The 19,304-nt window shown below is 45.9% G+C and overlaps 1 protein-coding gene across 1 annotated transcript in view; it reads right to left on the minus strand.

Annotated features, from left to right (window-relative positions):
- Map7 (microtubule associated protein 7) overlaps window positions 1–18,881 on the minus strand; it is a 140,788-nt gene extending 121,907 nt beyond the window's left edge. Inside the window, exon 1 of the mRNA XM_059272683.1 lies at window positions 18,700–18,881. Coding sequence (XP_059128666.1) covers window positions 18,700–18,769 — 70 coding nt within the window. The 5' untranslated portion in view covers window positions 18,770–18,881. The remainder of the gene's footprint in view (window positions 1–18,699) is intronic.
- Between the last annotated feature and the right edge of the window lie 423 nt (window positions 18,882–19,304).

Genomic DNA, 19,304 nt, shown 5'->3' on the forward strand with positions numbered 1-19,304 from the left:
CAGAAATATCAAAATTCTTTTCCATATCTGTTTTTATTAAATGAGGTGATTAATTCTAGAAAACTACCAGACTTAGTAATTTTTAAAATATTTGATATGTTTCCCCCTCAAGGTAAGTAGTAATTTGCTTCCAGCAGGGGTTTTTAGAAATCCACACTTGAATGCAAGTTGAAAACCTCAGATGATTTGAAAGTAGCAAGCCTGGCGTAGGTTGACATGGGATCAAGCCACCCCCGAGGAACAAAGGGGGCCAGCTGGCTCTTTGCCATTTTCATCCTGGAAGTTAAGGGGCTCCTCAGAGTTTCCTAGGATGCTGCTGCTTAATGGTGGCTTCCGGGGCGACGAAAACACAATATTCGGCCATCATGCTGCATTACAGCTTCTAAGAGGCACCAGGGAAGGTTCAGGGAGATGTGGACCCTTTGAAAGGAAAAATCAAAAGGCAGGTTTGCTTTGATCTTCTTTATGTGACCACCTTTTGTTACGGGCACATGAGAGGAGCAGTAAGTACTATACACTAGGGGTGCAGAGCCATCAGCCAAGAAGTACCAGAGCCCCGCAGTGCCTTTCACATTTCTATAAATCTTCATTTCGCATTAGGCACTTCACTGCCAACAGAGTGCGGTTCTACCAGGACCGAAGTTTAACCTCTAAGATTCATTTCTATGGCTATGAGGTATATGCTAAGCTTCCTTTAACCCTGGGTTTCACTAGGTAACTTGGGAATATTATTGCATTATTAATATGAATATCATTATATTATTATTATTAGGAATATTAATGCCACATTCAACTTTAACCTAGGATCATGTTAGAATGCTTCTAGACCTCTTGCTCATGATTCTCATTGGTGATGCTTTACGGACATACATTACATGGATTTCTGAACTCCTTAATAAGAACTGTGTATGTAGGGACCTCTCCTCTTCTTAGGATAGATATCCCATTTTGGGGGGCTGGGGAGATGGCTCAGCACTTTATATATATTTTATATTGTTTTTGCAGAGCACGTAGTTTTGATTCCCAACAGCAACATCAGTCACTCACAACTGCCTTTAACTCCAGCTCCAGGGAATCTGATGCCCTCTTCTGGACTCTGTTGCACCCACACTCACAGGCACATACAGAAATGCAGATGCACACACAAACCTATAACTTAATAGTAGACCCATGGAGCCGCAACAGCACACGGATGGCCAATGGGCTCACTACACATCATCAACGTGAAGAGGCAGTTAGGAAATCCTCACGGTGCCAAAAGGTACCAGCAGATGTGCAGCACACAGAACAGAACAGTCCTTCTTTCCTGGTCTTCATACTACAATGGTTCTGAAGAAGATGCTTCAGATGGGATGATAAAGGACAGCATGCTCAGAGGAAAGTACCACGGGACTTACAGATATTCCAGGCCACAGCACAGCAGTGAAGGCTTGTTTGAGAAGAAGCGCTTCCACTGAGCATGGAAGGTTCAGGAATAATAGAATTAGTGTTAACATATGGAGGACTTTCTAGTCCATCCCCCACTTCCTTGGAGGCAGGATCCCATTTTGTAACCCATGATGTTCTGGAATTAACTACATAGTCCAGGCTGGATCATGAGAACCCATGACCCCCTTACTTTACATCTAGAGTTCTAGGATTACAGACATACCACTCTGCCTGGCAGAATTTCTACTTCTAATGTAGTTTTGGGAGACAGGATCAGGACCAGCGGCTGGAAACTCACTGTATTTCATACCACTGTGGACACCATGCACACGGACAGACCTGGATGCTGATGTTAGTGATGATGCAATGATGAAGTTGATGTGCTGTGCGTGGGCTGAGCTTTCTGGGCCCCCAGCCCTTTTCTGACCCATGTTTCCTACGTGCTAAGGATGGACAGCAGAGTTATATACCCGGGAGGAAATGGGCAAAGAAAAACCAAGGCTCAGATAAGCCCTTCCTTGGCTATCACAACTCTTTACACCTACCGGTAAAAATGAACCTTACGTAGTTTTATTTTGGGGGTGAATGCAGCTGGATTGCTCTACCCATTCCATTGCCAGTCCCTGGGGTTTGGGTCTTAGGGCTAAAGAACAGAATAATGGACACCCACTCTCCTCCGGCTAGCAGACAGTTATCTGAGGCCAACTTCCACACCTGTGACGTCCCTCATCTCTCACCCACCTTCAGGAACCCACTGAAAACACGAGGAAGACACACAGCGCTTTCCTCGATGGGACGATTGATAATGGGAGCATCGCTGTGACTATGAGGCTTGAGATGAGCTCTAGAGGCTTGGGGGGTGGGGGGAAAAGCTATACAAATCATTAGCAAACCAAGGCACTTTAAGGACGCCGACCACGCTGTCCTTAGCTCAGTGAAGAGCTGGACACATCACAAACAATGCATTCAACATTCACTCCAGAGTGTCCTGAGATTTTCCCTCAATTCTGACCCTTGCTGCTTAATCACCCTTCCTAATCTTTCTCCTTAAAACTCCCTAATATCAAAGCCAGCAAGAGAGAAGATATTTTTTTTCTAGGACAGCCTTAAGGGCCGGGGAAGTAGCAAAACCCAGAAAAAGAAGGCTTGGTATTTTTTCCTTAATCTCACAAATCAGAATGTATTTACAAAATTTATCACTTAAGAAATAATGTAAATGATTTGCACAAATCTTGGGGAAAACTTGATTGGAGTGGGGGGGGCAGTGTATCAGCTCAGATAAACAGAAACACAAGTATCTTTGGTTCAACATATGAAAAACAAGTGTATGTATGTGCAAAGATCTGTCTTAAGTAATGTTCCTTAACTGGACCTGAGTAGGCTGCAACTTGTCGGGCAGGGTTTCTCCCCTTCAGTCTTGAGACCGAATTCCTCTTCCTAGAAATCTCAGTTCCGGCTGTTCAGACTTACAACAGAGTGGGCCACGCCTCACACATCATCCAGGGATATTGACTTAAAGTCAGGTGATTGCAAAGGTCTATCAGAGCCCACAGACCAGCTGGCATGACAAAGGTCTATGTGTCTGTCAATGGTCATAATCTTCACTGAGTAGAATGGATACTATTTACTCATATAATTTCCCAATACAGTAATACTCTTAAAATGATGATCATACAACTGGGATCAGGATACTTTGGACCAGTCCTATCAAATCCCCTTTTATTTTTATAAATGACCTCCCACTGAGAATCCAATAGTGCTATGCTTAAAAGTATTAGCAAATAAATCACTTCTGTCATTTTGAGAGGTAAGCATTCTGGTTTTCTCAGTATTAAATGGGATACAAAGCACACACGCACACACACACACATGCACACACACACACATACACACACACAAAAAAAATCACTCCTATCACAAAGTAAACCCACTGTCTCATTTAGAAACTCAAGTATATAATTTTGTGGGTAGGGTACTGGAAGGTCAAGTTGAGGACAGCACGTTATTCTTGAGAAGGAAAAAAAAAAAAAACGTGCATGAAGGGTGTAGCTCAGGAGTGGGGGAGGGGTGTTGCACCTGCCATGCCTGCACTTGGGAGGCGAAGGCAATTCAGTTTGAGTCTGAAAGCCGCCTGGGCTGCAGTGTGAGACCCTGCCTCAAGGATGAAAAGCAAAAATGAGACAGTTTGTGAAGGGTTGCCTACTAAACTGGAAACACCTATGAATGTGACAACTGGAACCAATTCCGACAAAAGGAAAGAGACACGGTTCTCCAGGATTGTCCTCAAAGTGGCCCAGAGGAAGCAGTACCTAGCAGAAAGGCCAAGTGATAAAACCCTGGCGGGGTAAATCTGGGGCTCGGTCCATTTTCAGTCAGTCAGAGGAACAGGTGCAATTGTGAGCAGCCAACCCGGACGTAAAAAGCCTTACGTTAAACTGTAAGATAAGACACAGATATATGGGTGGGTTGGGGGAGTAAGGCCGGGGGGGGGGGGGGAGGGCAGGGGGATCCATGGTTGATATGAAAAACGATTAGAAAATCTCTTAATAAAAAGAATAAAAGGGCTGGAGAGATGGCTCAGGGGTTAAGAGTGCTGACACTTCTTCCAGAGGACCCGAGTTCAGTTCCCAGCACCCACATGGCAGCTCACACCTGTCTGTAACTCCAGTTTCAGGGGACCCCGACACCCGGGGCAAAAACACAAATGCACATAAAAATCAACTAAAATATATTTTAAAAAGAAAGAAAGAAAAAAGATACAAATATACGTAGGATTCAATTGAAAGCTGCGATGCTTTGAAAATCTTTACAAATGTAAAGCAAAAAGGATTCTAAATGCACTTATTTAACTCTATGAACCAGACATTATTACCAAACCAGTATATTTGTTGTTTGTTTTTAATAAACACCTTTTCTCTTTGGTTTGACTGGGCTAAAGCCATCAAGGTTTTAGGGGGCGCCTAAAGGGGAAGAAAAACTCCTCAGAAAGAGGAGTAGGTTGCTAAGCACTTACTGGGCCCCCACTTTACCTCCAAAGTCCTTTCACTTATCCTATCCACCATCTAGGTCCATGCCATGTACATTTTATTAGGGCACACTTCCTAAAATACCCTAATTGTACTATTAGACTTTTTTTTTTTTTTTTTTTTACTATTAGACTTTTTATCATGAGGCAAAATGGCTACACTCTGTTAAGTCAACTAAATCTTTGACGTGTTTTGAAAACTGTTCCTGACACGGTGCATTGTTGTAGTGAGGGAATTAAACTCCCTTTTCTCCTAGTTACCTGGCACCAGTTTCTACAAAGATCTGGAAGAAACACTCCTCCCTGCCCAACCCCACCACACCCTTGAAACAAGAGGATTCCTAGTCCTTTAGCACCCAGAGAAAGGCTTTATCCAGCTCACTGGAAAAGGATCTTGCTTATAAACAAAAGGATAGGTGTTTGCATAACCCAAAGTTGTAGATTATAAAAATATCGCAATACTGAATGTATGGATACTGAACAACCTGTTCAGGAATATAGTTCCAGACAGGTACATCTATAACAGGAAGTGAGGAAGTGATTTGGGGGTGCTAAGGTGATGGCTTAGTGGGCAAAACACCTGTCATGCAAGTGTGAGGGCCTGAGTCTGAATTCCCGGAATCCATATAAAGGCAGACATGGTAGTGCATGTCTGCAAGGCCTGCGCATCGATGCGGAGACGGGACAAGTGAACCACGGGAAGTTCATGGGCTAGCAAATCTAATAGTCTATGCAGAAGGAAACAAACAAAAACCAAAACCTGCTTCAAATAAGGTAAAAGTTGAGGACAAACACCCCAGACTGTCCTCAGACCACATGCCACACGGCAGGGGCATGCATGGATGGATGTACATACACACGCAGACTCGTACTTCAAGATTTTAAAGATTTATTATTCCTATTCTATGTGCGTGAGTGTTTTGCCTGCATATATGTATGTGCACCCCGTGTGTTCCTGGTACCTCCAGAAGCCAGAAGAGGTAGCAGATCCCCTGGAACTGGAGTTACAGGCAGTTGGGATCCACCGTGTGGGTGCTGGGAACTAAGTCCTCTATAAGAGCAGCCAGTGCTCTTAAGCACTGAGCCAGCCCACTAAGATTTTTTTAAAAAGCAGTTGTTACTGTTTGGTTGGTGGCTGGGATCAAATACAGGGCCTGTACATGCTAAGGAAGAGTTCATCCCCGAGCTCTACTGCTGGTCCTGAATACTTAGTAAAGCGCAGTCTTTCACAGTGGTCTGGAATACTCAGTTCACAGCTGTCTGAACTCCACCCCACAAGTTCTATTCTGAACCATTTGCAGGATTCAGAGTAGCCTTTTGTCCCTTCTTCTGACATTTCACACATTTCTTCTCTCCTTCCAAATTGTTCTGAAGACTCACTTTCTCTTACGTCCGACGATGCATCCTAGGAGACCTTTGAGACACTGTCTTTAAGTACATGAAGGGTTTGGATTTTGTGTTCCACCGGCTGTTTGATGGGTGGGACGCTATTCCTGCCCTCTGTGCTTGTCAGCAAGCAGCAGATATATCCTGGCCTAGCTCAACTTGAAGTGAGTTCCAATGGAATCCCTGACATGGAGTTTAGGCCCACGGAGGACTGACTGTGAAATGCTAAAGCAGGGTTCCGTTCTGGGAGCTGTCACTGGCTTATCTGGTTACAAGGTTTTGCTATCTAAAGTCCCGTGAATCTTATGGCTCTCCTGGACTAAAACAGCTCCATCCCCTGCTTCTCAATACATCTGAATGCTTTCTTCCGATGGCAGAACCATATCTACTTGCACTGTGGTTCTGTCTGGTGTCTGTGGTTTACGCAGAGCATTGGATATACAGACTGTATCTTCACAAGCAGGCTTGAAAGTATAAAGTCACTGTTAGAAAAAAATTCTGCCTTTATTCTTAATGCTGAGTCTATTGGTACATAATCAACTATCATTTCCTACAACACACTGTTACTGAAAAAGGTTACATTTTAACACTTCACAAGTATCATGAAACACATTTGCTTCATCAACCACCACAGTGGCTACTGTACACAAACCCTGAAGGAACTAGTTAGAAAACTGAAATCAACTCATTTCAGGAAGCGACACATTTTTAACTTTGCTTAGTTGTTATTATTTTTTTATAACGAGATATAAAACCTATATTACACATAGCATTTCCTAAGGGAGAGATGCACCCCATACAACCAGGACAGGCTTTTGCAACATAAGGAAGTTTCTTCTGAAACTGGCAACTTTACGAAATGAGATCACTAGCCGGGCGGCGGCAGCGCATGCCTTCTTAAATCCCAGCACCTGGGAGGCAGAGCCAGGCGAATCTCTGGGAGCTCGAGGCCAGCCTGGGGTACAAAGCGAGATCCAGGCCAGGCACCAAAGCTACAGGGAGAGAAACCCTGTCTCGAAAAACAAAAACAAAACAAAACAACAACAACAAGAAATGAGATCACTTCCTGATGTCTTCAGTTTCACATAGGTACTGTCTGAAGAAGCCAAACTGTCTCATGCTTCTCCTGAAAGCCTGGTGGAGAAGAGCTCCATGGCCTCCCTCTTTTCCTCACAGAGTGTGCATCTACTGTGTGTGGGGGTGGGGTGGGGTGGGGGTGGGAAGAGTGCTTTAGCTCAGTTGGGTCTGGAATGTACCCCTCCTCATGGTCCAAAGGGAACCGAAGTCTATCTTCATGGCTTAAACCAAATGAACTTCTGTAGCAATAATATTTTAATAAAAAACTTAAAAGTAATAAAATCACTTTGTATAAGATGAAAGTAAAATGAAATTGAGCCGATGGGTGCCGACACTGGTGTCTAACTCAACAACGTGACACAATCTCAGCGTCCCGCAGACTCGTACAGAGCGATCTTCTAGTGGAGCACCGTATGACGTTTTGACAGGTTAAAAGCTGCTTTGAGACACCTTTTATACCTGGCCTTACCTGGGACAGTGAGATCACACAGTTACAATTAGCTGAGTCGGCATCGCATTCCAATGCCCTCACGATGGTGAGCTCACCGATTCAAGGAGAACCTTGCCTAAGGGAGAAACTCAGCATGTCAGGGTATGCCCATCTTTGCACGGTGACGCGGTACCAGTCCTTTACAATAAACACTTCAAACCTCACTGTGTCAGGGATTATTCTACATATTAACTGTTTCTTCCCTGAGAGGACAGTATTACTGTCTTCAGTTTTAAAAGAAATACATTAAGGAAGAGAATGGTTGCTTGGGTGACTTGTAAAGATCCCACAGGCAATAAGCGGCGGAGACCCCAGCATTCTTGCACCAAAAACTAATCAGTATTATTTATTCCTGAGCAGTTTTAGCTTTAAGAGCAAGGCCTCGCTTCATCCTTGCAAGATCTGGCATCACATTAAATCATTTTCAGCATAATCTTGAGGAGAAATCAAATCTCTTTTTAGGGGTCAGTTCTTTTTATTTTGGTCCTAGATCTTATGACAATGCACACAAGGTTAAGCTGCCAGAGGGAACGGACCAGGGATGCAGGAACAGACCAGGGATGCAGGAACAAACCAAGGATGCAGGAACGAACCAGGGATGCAGGAATGGACCAGGGATGCAGGAATGGACCAGGGATGCAGCAGGTTGGCCCCCGCTTCAGATCGCAACAGATGGCTTTGCAAATTCACAGAAACAGACACAAATGCAACACAGGAGCCCCTCTGGACATTTCGGCACATAAAGTGCCCCAGTGTCAGGTATTAATTGGAGGGGATATCTGGAGTGTGAAGACTCCTGCAGAGAAAAAGAGCTCCATGTGAAAAGAGCAAGCACCCGCTGGGCCTTGAGCACCACAGCGCCTGGTGGGAGGGAGACGGAGGGAATATTCACCTAAAGGCCATCAGCATCCAGTCTCACAGGAGGACCTCGGGGAACAGATGGAGGAGGTCATACCCGTTAACTATTTATAGACGACAGAAGAGCCAAGGCAGAAGGCCACAGGGTGACCAGCGGCTTCTCTGGGAAGAGAATACGTGTTTTGACAAAGTGCCATCTACCCACTCCAAATTAACCTTTCCCTTTTTTGAGGGGAGAAGGAGGAAGACAGAGTAAAAACTAAAGGAAACAGAAAAAACAAAAACAAAACAAAACAAAAACCCAAAGTCCATTATATAACATTTTGCCTAGCTTCACATTTATATATAAAAGTACACAAGTGTGCCATACAAATATGTGTATACTTGTATATATGTGTATATATACAAATATATTCAGCTCCTTGGAAAAAACAAAAATCAAAAACCCCAAAAAAGTCGGGCGGTGGTGGCGCACGCCTTTAATCCCAGCACTCGGGAGGCAGAGGCAGGTGGATCTCTGTGAGTTCGAGGCCAGCCTGGGCTACAGAGTGAGTTCCAGGAAAGGCGCAAAGAAACCCTGTCTCAGGGGTGGGGGGGTGGAAGGGGGGGGAGAAAAGAAAAAACCCCAAAAAATGTACTCAGCTCTATTTTTATATCTATATTTCCTTCAGAAAGTTTTGGGGTAGAAATGGAACAACAGTCTACAAACTTCAGGGTAGCAGCTGTTAAGATTCTCCATGCGGTCACTGTACACGAGGTCCACCTGACACCTTCAAATTAAACCTACCCAGACAGTCAAATGGATGAGCACGGGAAGTGGGCTGAAATCAGTTCTCAGCATGGACTGCACACAGGAGCCCCCTGGGGAGTTTTAAACCCAGTGCCATCTGGTTCCCACCTGCAAGGTTCTCTGATAATTGCCTGGGCACCCTGGGAGTTCTAGGTCCCCAAGTGATTTTTAACTCTTTGCCGAGACTACCAACCGCTGGCCTGAACCAATGGTGCTCCAGCACCTGACCTTGGTCATTGTCTCAACAGCAGGACCTTCTGCCTAAGGAGTAGGCTTTATTCAAATGAGCCCCCTAGGGCTGTGGTTAACACGTGACTGGGCTACTGTAGAGCACTGGCCTCCAGTAGAAACCAATCCAGCTGGAAGGCAGAGTGCTGTCAACCAGGTCCTGTCTGTGGCATCTGCCACACAGAAGACTCAGGCCAGGAGCTTCTGAGAAGCACAGATCTAGATTAAAATCTTGAGAAGCAGCCAAGCTTCCTGAAGTAGGAACCCATCTTATTCACAGGCCAATTATTATGCATTTCGGCGCCATCCAGCATGGTTTGGAGGAAGGGGTTCTTCCTAGAATTTCACCTTGAAGTATGAACTGACCCTAGAGTCTAGCTTCTTTTTATATTCAATGGAGTGTCAATGACACATGCTTTGTCCACAGAAGGTTATGGCACAGCACAGGATGGTTCTATTTACCAGAAAGCCAACTTTAAAATTTTGGTAGCAATTTTTATAAAAAGCCGCAGAATTTTAAGATACCTCGTATGGTGATATTCTAAACTTAGAAACACAGATTTTACTAACAATGTTGGCAGTTTCGCATATGGCGAACCACTCCCAAGTTCCCATTCTGCTTTCTCTCGAGCCGCTGTGCCCACCTGCACTATCTGGTTAGCTGTGCCCACCCTTCTGGGCATTTTCTCATGCAGCTGGGTTTCCAAATAAGTTAGCACACGAAGTAATGGGTTTCATTTTAGCCTTTCCATAAATATATGTTATTATACTCTGTCTTCATTCATCTGCTTTGCTTAATCCCCTACCCACACCCATTTTGCTGGTCCCCCTCTTCTCCCTAAGTAGCCCCCCACTCTTCTTGCATGCCACATCAACTCCATTGTCCCCCACCCCCTTTGGATTACTTCTATTTGCTCAAGGTCTCCTACGCAACCAGTTTTTTGAAATAGGATCTCATGTAGCCAAGGCTGCCCTCTCACTCACTATGTAGCCAAGGCTGGCCTTGAACTTCTGATTCTTCTGTTTTCATCTTCCGAGTACTAGGACTACAGGGGTATAAGTAAGCCCCACTTCCATTTTCATCACACACACTCTTAAGTCTAAAGTCAACATATGAGAGAAAATTTTATATGTGTCTGAGTTTGGCTTATTTTGTTTAACAATATTCTCTAGTTCCACCCATTTCCCTGCATATGTTATGATTTCATTTTTCTTTATGGCTGAAAAAAAAACATTGTGCACACTTTTTTTTCTTTCTTCTTTTTTTGTTTTTGTTTTGAGACTGGGTTTCTCAGTGTAGCCCTGGCTGTCCTGGAACTTGCTGTGTAGACCAGGTTGGCCTCAAACTCACAGAGATCCACTTGCCTCTGTCTCCAGAGTGCTGGGATTGACGCCATGTGCCACCACATCCTGCTGGGCCACATTTCTTTATCCACTCATGTATTGATGGACATCTAGGCCAGTTCCATTTCTTAGCTATTTTGAATAGTGCAGCAATAAACATAGATCTCATAAATAGCTTTATAGGAGCATCAAAGAAGCAGATTTATTGAATGTAATCAAGTCTTATTTATTTTTGGTTTATTTTTCTAATGTACTTGTTTTCATATTGTCCAAAACACATTTATCTGCAAATTAATATTCAAAACTTGGGGTGCAGCTCAGTAACAGAGCATTTGCCTAACATGCAAAGGGCCCGGGTTTGATCCCTAGCTCTTCAGAAGAAAGAAAAAGGCCTGGAGAGAAGGCTCAGTGACTAAGAGGGCTTATGGACAATCGTGAGGATCTGAGTTAAATTCCAAGTATCCGTGTACAAAGCTGGGTGTAAGGCGGCTGTGAATGTGTGCACTTATAATGCCAGAGCTGTTGGGGACAGAGGTAGAAGAATTGGGGGTGGGGGGGACTTGATGGCAGTCAGCTCAGCTCCACAATCAATGAGATCCTGTCTCAGAGGAATAAGTTACAGAGTGATAAAATGGTGCAGCCATGCTCCCTGGCCTCCACAGTCAAATGCACACACATGCACAGGTAGACACACCTTATACATCTGCACCCACCTCTCTCTCTCTCTCTCTCTCTCTCTCTCTCTCTCTCTCTCTCTCTCTCTCTCTCACACACACACACACACACACACACACACACTAAACAAAAAAAATTATGAAAAAGTAAAAATCAAAGCAGCACCTAATAAAAAAATAAAATTCTTCAACTGGCTAATTCTCAAATTTAAAAATATACTAAGGAGAATAATACTTAGCAAAACAGGTAAAAGCCAAATGTCATTGAATTTACATTGCAAACAACCACAACGCATTATAAGGATAACTAAGGAGTTAGATGGCACCATCACTAGAGAATAGACAGACTCTGAAACTGGAGAAGAACAAGTCTCAATACCACAGCACTTTCTCTGAGAGGGAGAAAGTGTCCAGTGACAGATCCCAGGGCACTGTGAGCACACCGCATAAACTGAAAATTAGTCCCAAGTATTCATCTTCATAACACAGTGTGCCCCAAGAAATAGGAACATAACACAAGACAAGGTGTATAACCAGTATTTCCAGCTTGCTTTCTTTTCTTTTCTTTTCTTTTTTTTTTTTTTTTTTTTTTTTGTCTAGAGACAGGGTCTCACTATATAGCCCCGGTTGGCCTTGTATCTACAATGTAGATTCGTGAAGACCTGCCCACCTCTGCCTCCTGAGGGCTAGGATTAAAGACCAGCATCACCACGCCAGGCTATTCACAATTTTCTAACAAAAAAGCTACTTCCAAGGTCTAGGGATGAGAGTACAGATGCACTGGAGAAGTGAACTGGAATGGGACGTGTTGTGTCAGAGTGCTTCTTCAGCTCATAATCTCGGAGTGTGGGCTGCATAGGAAGTTAGAAAAGTCCACAGGGATAAAGAGAAAAGGAGACAGAGGCAAGATAAGAGCCAAATGAAAGACTCTAGGGCTGGGAATGTAGCCAGTGATCCATGCCAGACAAGAACTGCAGCCCTGAGTTCAAGCCTCAGAATCCCCTAACAACAAGAACGACCCGCCAAACAGAAACTCCACATGACCTCAGTGGAGAGGCTGTGTTAGCATCAAACATATAAATATCTCACGTTGAGGTGACTACAATTTACTCAAAAAAACTGGGTGGAATGGCTAAAGTGAGCACCATCCCATCAACACAATATACAAAAGTGGACAAGGATGCAGAGCAATTGTTTCACATATGATGCTCACAGAAAGAGAAAGCTGTACAGCCACCCCGGAAGTGTGGCAATGGCTCACAAAACTGTACTGGAGACAATAATGTGTTTGTCTTAAATGAAAACCAGTAACACAAAAACCAGCATATAAATATTTGCAACAATGTTATTCCTCCTGCAAAAACCTAGGAGTAACCCAACGTCCTTCAGTGGGCAGACGGTGAAGTACTCAGTGCCTCCTCCTCCTCCTCATCAGTGGCAGACAGGGAACTACCAATGTCCGTCACAGTGTGCTCAAATCTCCAACACAGTAGGCCAAGTGGGGGGAACACTGCAAAGATTACACTGTTTACTTCCACCTCTTTTTTTTTTTTTTTTGGTTTTTCGAGACAGGGTTTCTCTGTAGCTGTGGCTGCCTTGGAACTCACTTTGTAGCCCAGGCTGGCCTCAAAGTCACAGAGATCCACAGGCCTCTGCCTCCTGAGTGCTGGGATTAAAGGCGTGCGCCACCACACCCAGCTGTATCTTCTCACTTTTAAGACTCTGGAAAAGGTCAAAGCGAAAGACGCCAAAGAGACCAGTGGGTGGGAAGTGAGCCCGAGGGAGCTTGAGGGTGACCGAGTTCTTCTGTGCACCCGGTTATCATGATGGCTCAACATCTAATCATGTTAACTGTATACTGAAACGAAAACAGTGATATGCAAATTAAAAGGCAAATTTTAAAAACCCCTCCACTTATCGAAGGATTTTCAATGTATTGATTTTCTCTGGCAACCTTTACGGAAAGGTCTACTGAGCTATCCTGTCTTCCAAACTACTCGAAATAATTAATTAATTAATTAATTGCTTCTAATCGGAAGCACCCTGACTTTTGGACTAATAACTGAATTCCTCTTCTAGGAGTGATCAGTGAACACCTGAATCCAAAGTGGTGGCTTTAAAATTTCAGTCTTAGAATGCTTGGCCCTTTTTGTCCCTCTCGGGCACCCCTCACTTCTCTGTCTGCCTTGGCTGGCTCTCCCATCAGCAGTTTTTCTCTCGGATCTCTTCCCCACGCCTCCAGAGGATTCAAGAATTACTCTCTCCTGGAATGGCTCCCAGACCTGACCTCTGATTTTCTCTGTCTATCTGACTATTTGGTATCCCAGACCTGACCTCTGATTTTCTCTGTCTATCTGACTATTTGGTATCCTTTCTGTTGCATCATATTTTATGTATAAGGCAGACCCCCACACACACCTTTTGTTGGAATTCCTGGCCACTCCCCCAGCTACGTGACCACGCATGCGCTGGCAAGATGCTCGGTCATCCCAGGGCCTTACGTCCTACGAATGGGTGCGCTGGGTGATCACTCAACCTATGCGCATGTGCAGGGGGAACCTATAAAAGGCGGGTTCCATCTATCCCTTCTCTCTCTCCCTGCACAATCCTCACTAGGCCTAAGCACATCCCCTCTGCTCTCCTCCCACTAATAAACTTGGAGTGGGTTTTGTCGTGCCTTGTGGCTTTTCTCTCACGGTATACGGCGCCGCGTTATGAATAACACGGCGCCGCGTAATAACGAACACTTTTACTAAAGCCAAGCCCCTGTTCATTTAATACGTTCATGTCAAGATTGAACCAATGAACCAAATTCGAAGTATAACACCCCACGTCACCTCTTTACCTTCGATGATTTGATGTGTGCCCGAGAGTCCGGAATGAACTGTTCCCCTCTTGTGCTCACTGCTACGCTAGTGCCTGCCGGGATCTCTCCAGTGACTTGTGATTTCAAAGTTGGCCCGCACATCACCTAACTCTCTCCTTTCCTCATCCATCCTCTTGTCTACATAGCTACTCCAGAAGGAAGCCCTCCTTCCCTGTTTCCAGGACAAATGTGGCTCCTCTGTCTTCTAGAAGGATGTCTCTCATATGCTGTTGATGACTGTCCCAAAGCAGCAGAGCCCTGAGGAGGTTGTGTCCCTGTGAAAGACACAGCCCAGCTCTTTTGCTAGAATAGGCAATCAAGAGTCACAATTCACCGGCACAGAAAATGATCTGATTGACAAAGCATTAATCAAGACACACTACTCCCTGCCCACACAATACTGTGCCAACCTCTTGGCTCAACCTTTGCCCCTTCCATGGTTTGGCCTCAATGCACCGTCATTGAGGACTGATTTTCCTGGACACTTACTTTGAGCCTCTCACATCTGTCTTGTCAGGATGACGTACCCTTGGTTCTTCTCCACACTAGTATCTCTGTCTCTATCTACACATCATTTGAAGTTTAGGTACTATCTGCGGTAGGTGCTTCTGGATGACCACAGCCAGAAGAGAGCCTTCCTCCACTGAACCCCTTACAACCTGTACATAGCTACCTGTCAATGTCCTTACTAAATTTAAAGACCTTCCAACCTTCATAATTTTAATAACTTATAGAAAGTACACATTCTTGGTCAAATTATTCTAAGCCTCAATATTTTTAGTTCCTGTACTAACATAACAAGACAATATATTCTTTTAAGCTCTTTGAATCATTTGTTTTCAGGTATCATGACACAAGTGTTTCAGAATTCTTTAAAGACCATGCCAATGTAAATTAGTGTTCACACATGCCTAAGTAGTGACAGCGACATGATTGCTTCATACTAATACTTCCCTCTGCTCAGCGCAGCTCTAAACCTGTGGGTCACGAACCCTTTGGGGATCAGATGACCCTTCTACAGGGTTGCCTAAGACCATCAGAAATATCAGATATTTACATTATGATTCCTAATGGTAGCAAAATTACAGTTCTAAAGTAGCAGCGAAAATAATTTTATGGTTGGGGGAGGGGTGTCACCACAACAAGAACTGTATTAAAGGGTTACAGAATTAAGAAGGTTGAGAACCAATGACTTGGCAAGATGTGACATTTGCCATCGAATAAAGGACTTCCAGTTATGAGGATCCGGGGTTTACATCACAGAACCACCTAAGCATCTACTTTCTAGGTTTATTAGCAGACACATAAAATTAGGCCCTTCAAGCTAAGTGAGACCACAAAGATCACTCTTTATTTTGGAAAAATTCACAGAAGAGACATGACCAAAGTAAAAAAGCCTAAGTTCTCCCACTAGAGTCTGGCTAAGAGAGAAATACAAACCCGATTCTAGGTTCTAAGTAATTTCTTCCAAAGAGTGGCAATGGAATTCACCAATTATAGGCATTAATCTATTCCTTTGCCCATCAAAGTTTGGGCGTCCTGGGTTAATGAAAAGCAGCATTACATTTGAACTCTGTAGTATCTTTTTAAAGGAGGCTGGCAAATGGGGGGGGATTTATTCTATGCAGTCACTTTCCATAGCTGCGAACATGAGGATAGATACAATTTGGTACACAGAATCTGAGCCCCGATAGTTTTGTGATGTGATTGCCTGTGAATTTGACTGCTCAAAATAATATTCTTAAAAAAGGGACTTGACATCCTCTAGTGGTGAAACACAAATTTGTTCCCAAGGTAATTCCATTTTTTTATTTCTTCCTTCCTTTTGACTATGGAAAGAAAAATATTACAGTGTACTGAGAGAACTACTCATCCTCAAGAAAAATTAATTTTTTAAAAGAATATGATCACAATTCTTGAGCAAAAGCTAAACATATATCCACAGAAGTGTTTTTGAATGTTCCATTTATATAGTACCCTTTAAATAGGTACTATGCCGCCGAAGTTCAATCCATCTGAGCCATACACGTACGAATACACGGGCCTGTAATCTTGAACATATCACAGGTATTGTTTTTGTAATAACCCTAGATTTTAATCTGAAGAGCCCTTAAATTACAGCCTTTGCACAGAGACAAAATTTAAAAACCACTTAAGGTTGGACTCTACTCGAAATAATTATCTAAAAAGGAAACAAAACAAATGCTTAGAGAAGTGTGTTGCCGTGTGTAGCCAAGAAAGATGGCACACAGACAGGTAACGTAGGACTTGGGAGGGTGAGGGGGTAAGGCAGGAGGAGCCTAAAATTGAGAGCAGCCAGGAATACATGGCAAGACCCTGTCTCAAACAAACAAAAAACAAAGAAAGGAAAGAAAGAAATGTGGCATTTTGAGATGGTAACTTCTGCCTCTTTGAGGTAATAAAAGACGGGCCTACATGCCTCTCTCTTTCAATAAAGAAATGAAATCCCATATAAACCAATGGTTTAAAAATAATGGAGTGTTTGAATGTGTATTCGACCTGAATTTGATCGATAGGACTCACATGGTGGAGAGAATCGAGTCCTACAAGTTGTTCTAGCACAGGTCTGTTTGAATACTAAAAGCAGAAATAGAAAAATGGGGAAGAATACAGAGCCAGAAATATAAGACTATGCACACACATACCTATGTTGGTCATAGATAAAACATGCTTATTAGAAATTTAAATTTCTAGGCAAAGGTGTGGGGGAATTGTTTACTAGAAGGAAGTAATAGCCAAAAAAAAAAAAAAAAAAAAAAAAAAATCCCACTTTTAATGAAAGAGAGTACTTCAGCCTGGTGGGTAAAGACACTTGCTGCCAAGTGTGAGTCTGATTCCCAGAACCCAAACGGAAGGAGAGAACCAACTCCTACCAGTTACCTTCTGATCACCGACATGCATGCTGTGGCATGCACACAACCCCCTCACACACACACACACACACACACACACACACACGACGTAAATAAATATAATTTTTAAAAAGAAAATATTTCAGTGACGCATGGTTGACTTGCATAGGAACTGTTAAGACACACCGCCAGTTCATTCCTTAACGCGATCGGGCACTGGATATACTTCAGTGGCAAGTTTGTTTCTGTCTCAACAAGTTCAAGGCAGATCTACAAAGCATTCAAGGACAAACTCATGCCTATTAAATCACTATAACAATTTTTTTCCCCCCAGAAGCTGTTACTTACCCATGCCTTATTCACAACCAAGCATTCCCTGAATTGGGGCGCCTGTACAGTTCCCAGCTCATCAAGTTCCCCAAACAATTACTTAGGCATCTCTCCTCCACCCAAACCAAAATAATGATCACCGATCTTTCAAACACAGTAAGTCAAAAAGTCAACCACCCTACAGGATGTAGCTCGACTTGGAAATAAACTCAGGACACTTTGTCCGTCTTAAACTCAGGTGTAATTCATTAGAGTTTAGGTACAATGGCAGATCCGTGATGGGAAAATACTGCTAAGCCCAATGGATCTTGCATGTTAAAAATAAGCATGCCCTCTAAACCGGTATGTTGGGGTGGGGATGAGAGGTGGAGCGATTTTTGCATTTAGAAAACAATTGCTTCTGGTGGTGGGTGTGTAGAAGCAGTAACAGCTTGCTCCAGCGGGGTCTGCAACTTAACATTTCTTTAAAATAACAAAGCGCCTCCCGCCCCCATCCCAAGTGTAGGAAGGTACAAGGAACAGCTTACTGGCCAGGAATAGAACGGGGGAGCGGGGGGGGGGGGGGGGTTAGGAAGGAGGGTATGATTTGCCATACAGTCCCCGAAGACGAAAAACAAAGTCACGAGGAGGGGAGAAGGAAAAAAAAAAAAAGTTGGCTTCATATTATGATGAGATGGGCGCGAGTGGGAAGACGTTCCGAGGGTGTGAGCCATGTCCCTGCGTGTCCGTGGTGGCGGTGGCGGCGGCGGCAGATCGTCAACACCCGAGGCCTTGAGGGTCAACCCCCGCGGCGGAGCCAACGCTCCAGCTCTGGCTACCGGCGCCACGGGAGGAGCAGAAACTCCGAGGAGTCGGTGGGGCTGCCAGATCGCGCTCGACCCGGCGCTCCCTCGGGTGCGATCGGGGCGAGCTCGGGAGCCGGGTCGGCCGTTTCCCGGGCCCCCGGGCCGGTTCCCCCCGCTCCCCGGTCCCGTGCACCTGGCCGCGCGCTCCCGCCGCTCGCCCGCTCGGCGGCTCGGGGGGGGGGGGGGTCTCACGCCTCCCCGCGCGCCCCCGACCCCCGGCCTCCCCGCGCCCCCGACCCCCGGCCTCCCCGCGCGCGCTCACCGGCCGCGCGCCCCCGGCCCTCCCGCGCGCTCCGGCCTGCTTCCACCTGTTGTGGCCCCGCGGGCGCTCGGCGGTGGCCGGTCGCGCGGCCGGTGAGGGTCGCTGGCGCCGGGAGGGTGGGAAGTGGGGGGGGGGAAGGCGCGGAAATCACGCCCCCGCCCCACTCCCACGGACCCCCCCCGCCTCCTCCCGCGACCCCCTCCCGTCTCGGCCGCGTCGTCACCTGGGTCGCTGTGCGCAGCGCCGTCGCCGCCCCTGTGGCCGCCGTCGCCGCCAGCTCCCTGCTCCGCCATGGTGCTCCGATGACGCGCCCCGAGAGCCGCTCCGCCCTCTTCCTCGGCTCCGCTCCCGCCGGGGCCCCCGCCTCCCGGGGCCCGCGGCCCAGCCAGGTGAGCGGCGGGCGGCCTGCGCGGGCGGGGCGGGGACGGCGAGGGCGAGCGCGGGCCCGAGGCCGCCGGGGGCTCGGCGCGCCCCCTCGTGGGCAGGTGCGGCTCCGCAGGCGGCGCCCCGACGGCCGCGGTCAGAGCGGTTCCCGCAGAGCTCCGGGTGACCCTCCCCCGGTCGCCGCCGCCCCCGGCCGTTCCCAGCCACCGTCGCCCGAGGTCGCCGCTGCCGCCGCCGCCGCCGCGTCTGAGTGTGATGAGAGCGTCCACCCGCGGCCCCGGTGCGGCGGAGGCAGGCGTTCGAGCGCTCTGTTCCCCTTTGAACTCGGAAGCCGCCAGGTCAGTTTCGGCCTTCTTGGGGACCGGAGTTCGCGGTGACAGTCGGCCAAGGAGAGGAGGCCACGTGGGGAGCCGAAGTGCACCGTCTGGATTCCACGCCGGGAGA

Source organism: Peromyscus eremicus, chromosome 8b, assembly GCF_949786415.1.
Source record: "Peromyscus eremicus chromosome 8b, PerEre_H2_v1, whole genome shotgun sequence".
In the NCBI taxonomy this organism is placed as follows: Eukaryota; Metazoa; Chordata; class Mammalia; order Rodentia; family Cricetidae; genus Peromyscus; species Peromyscus eremicus.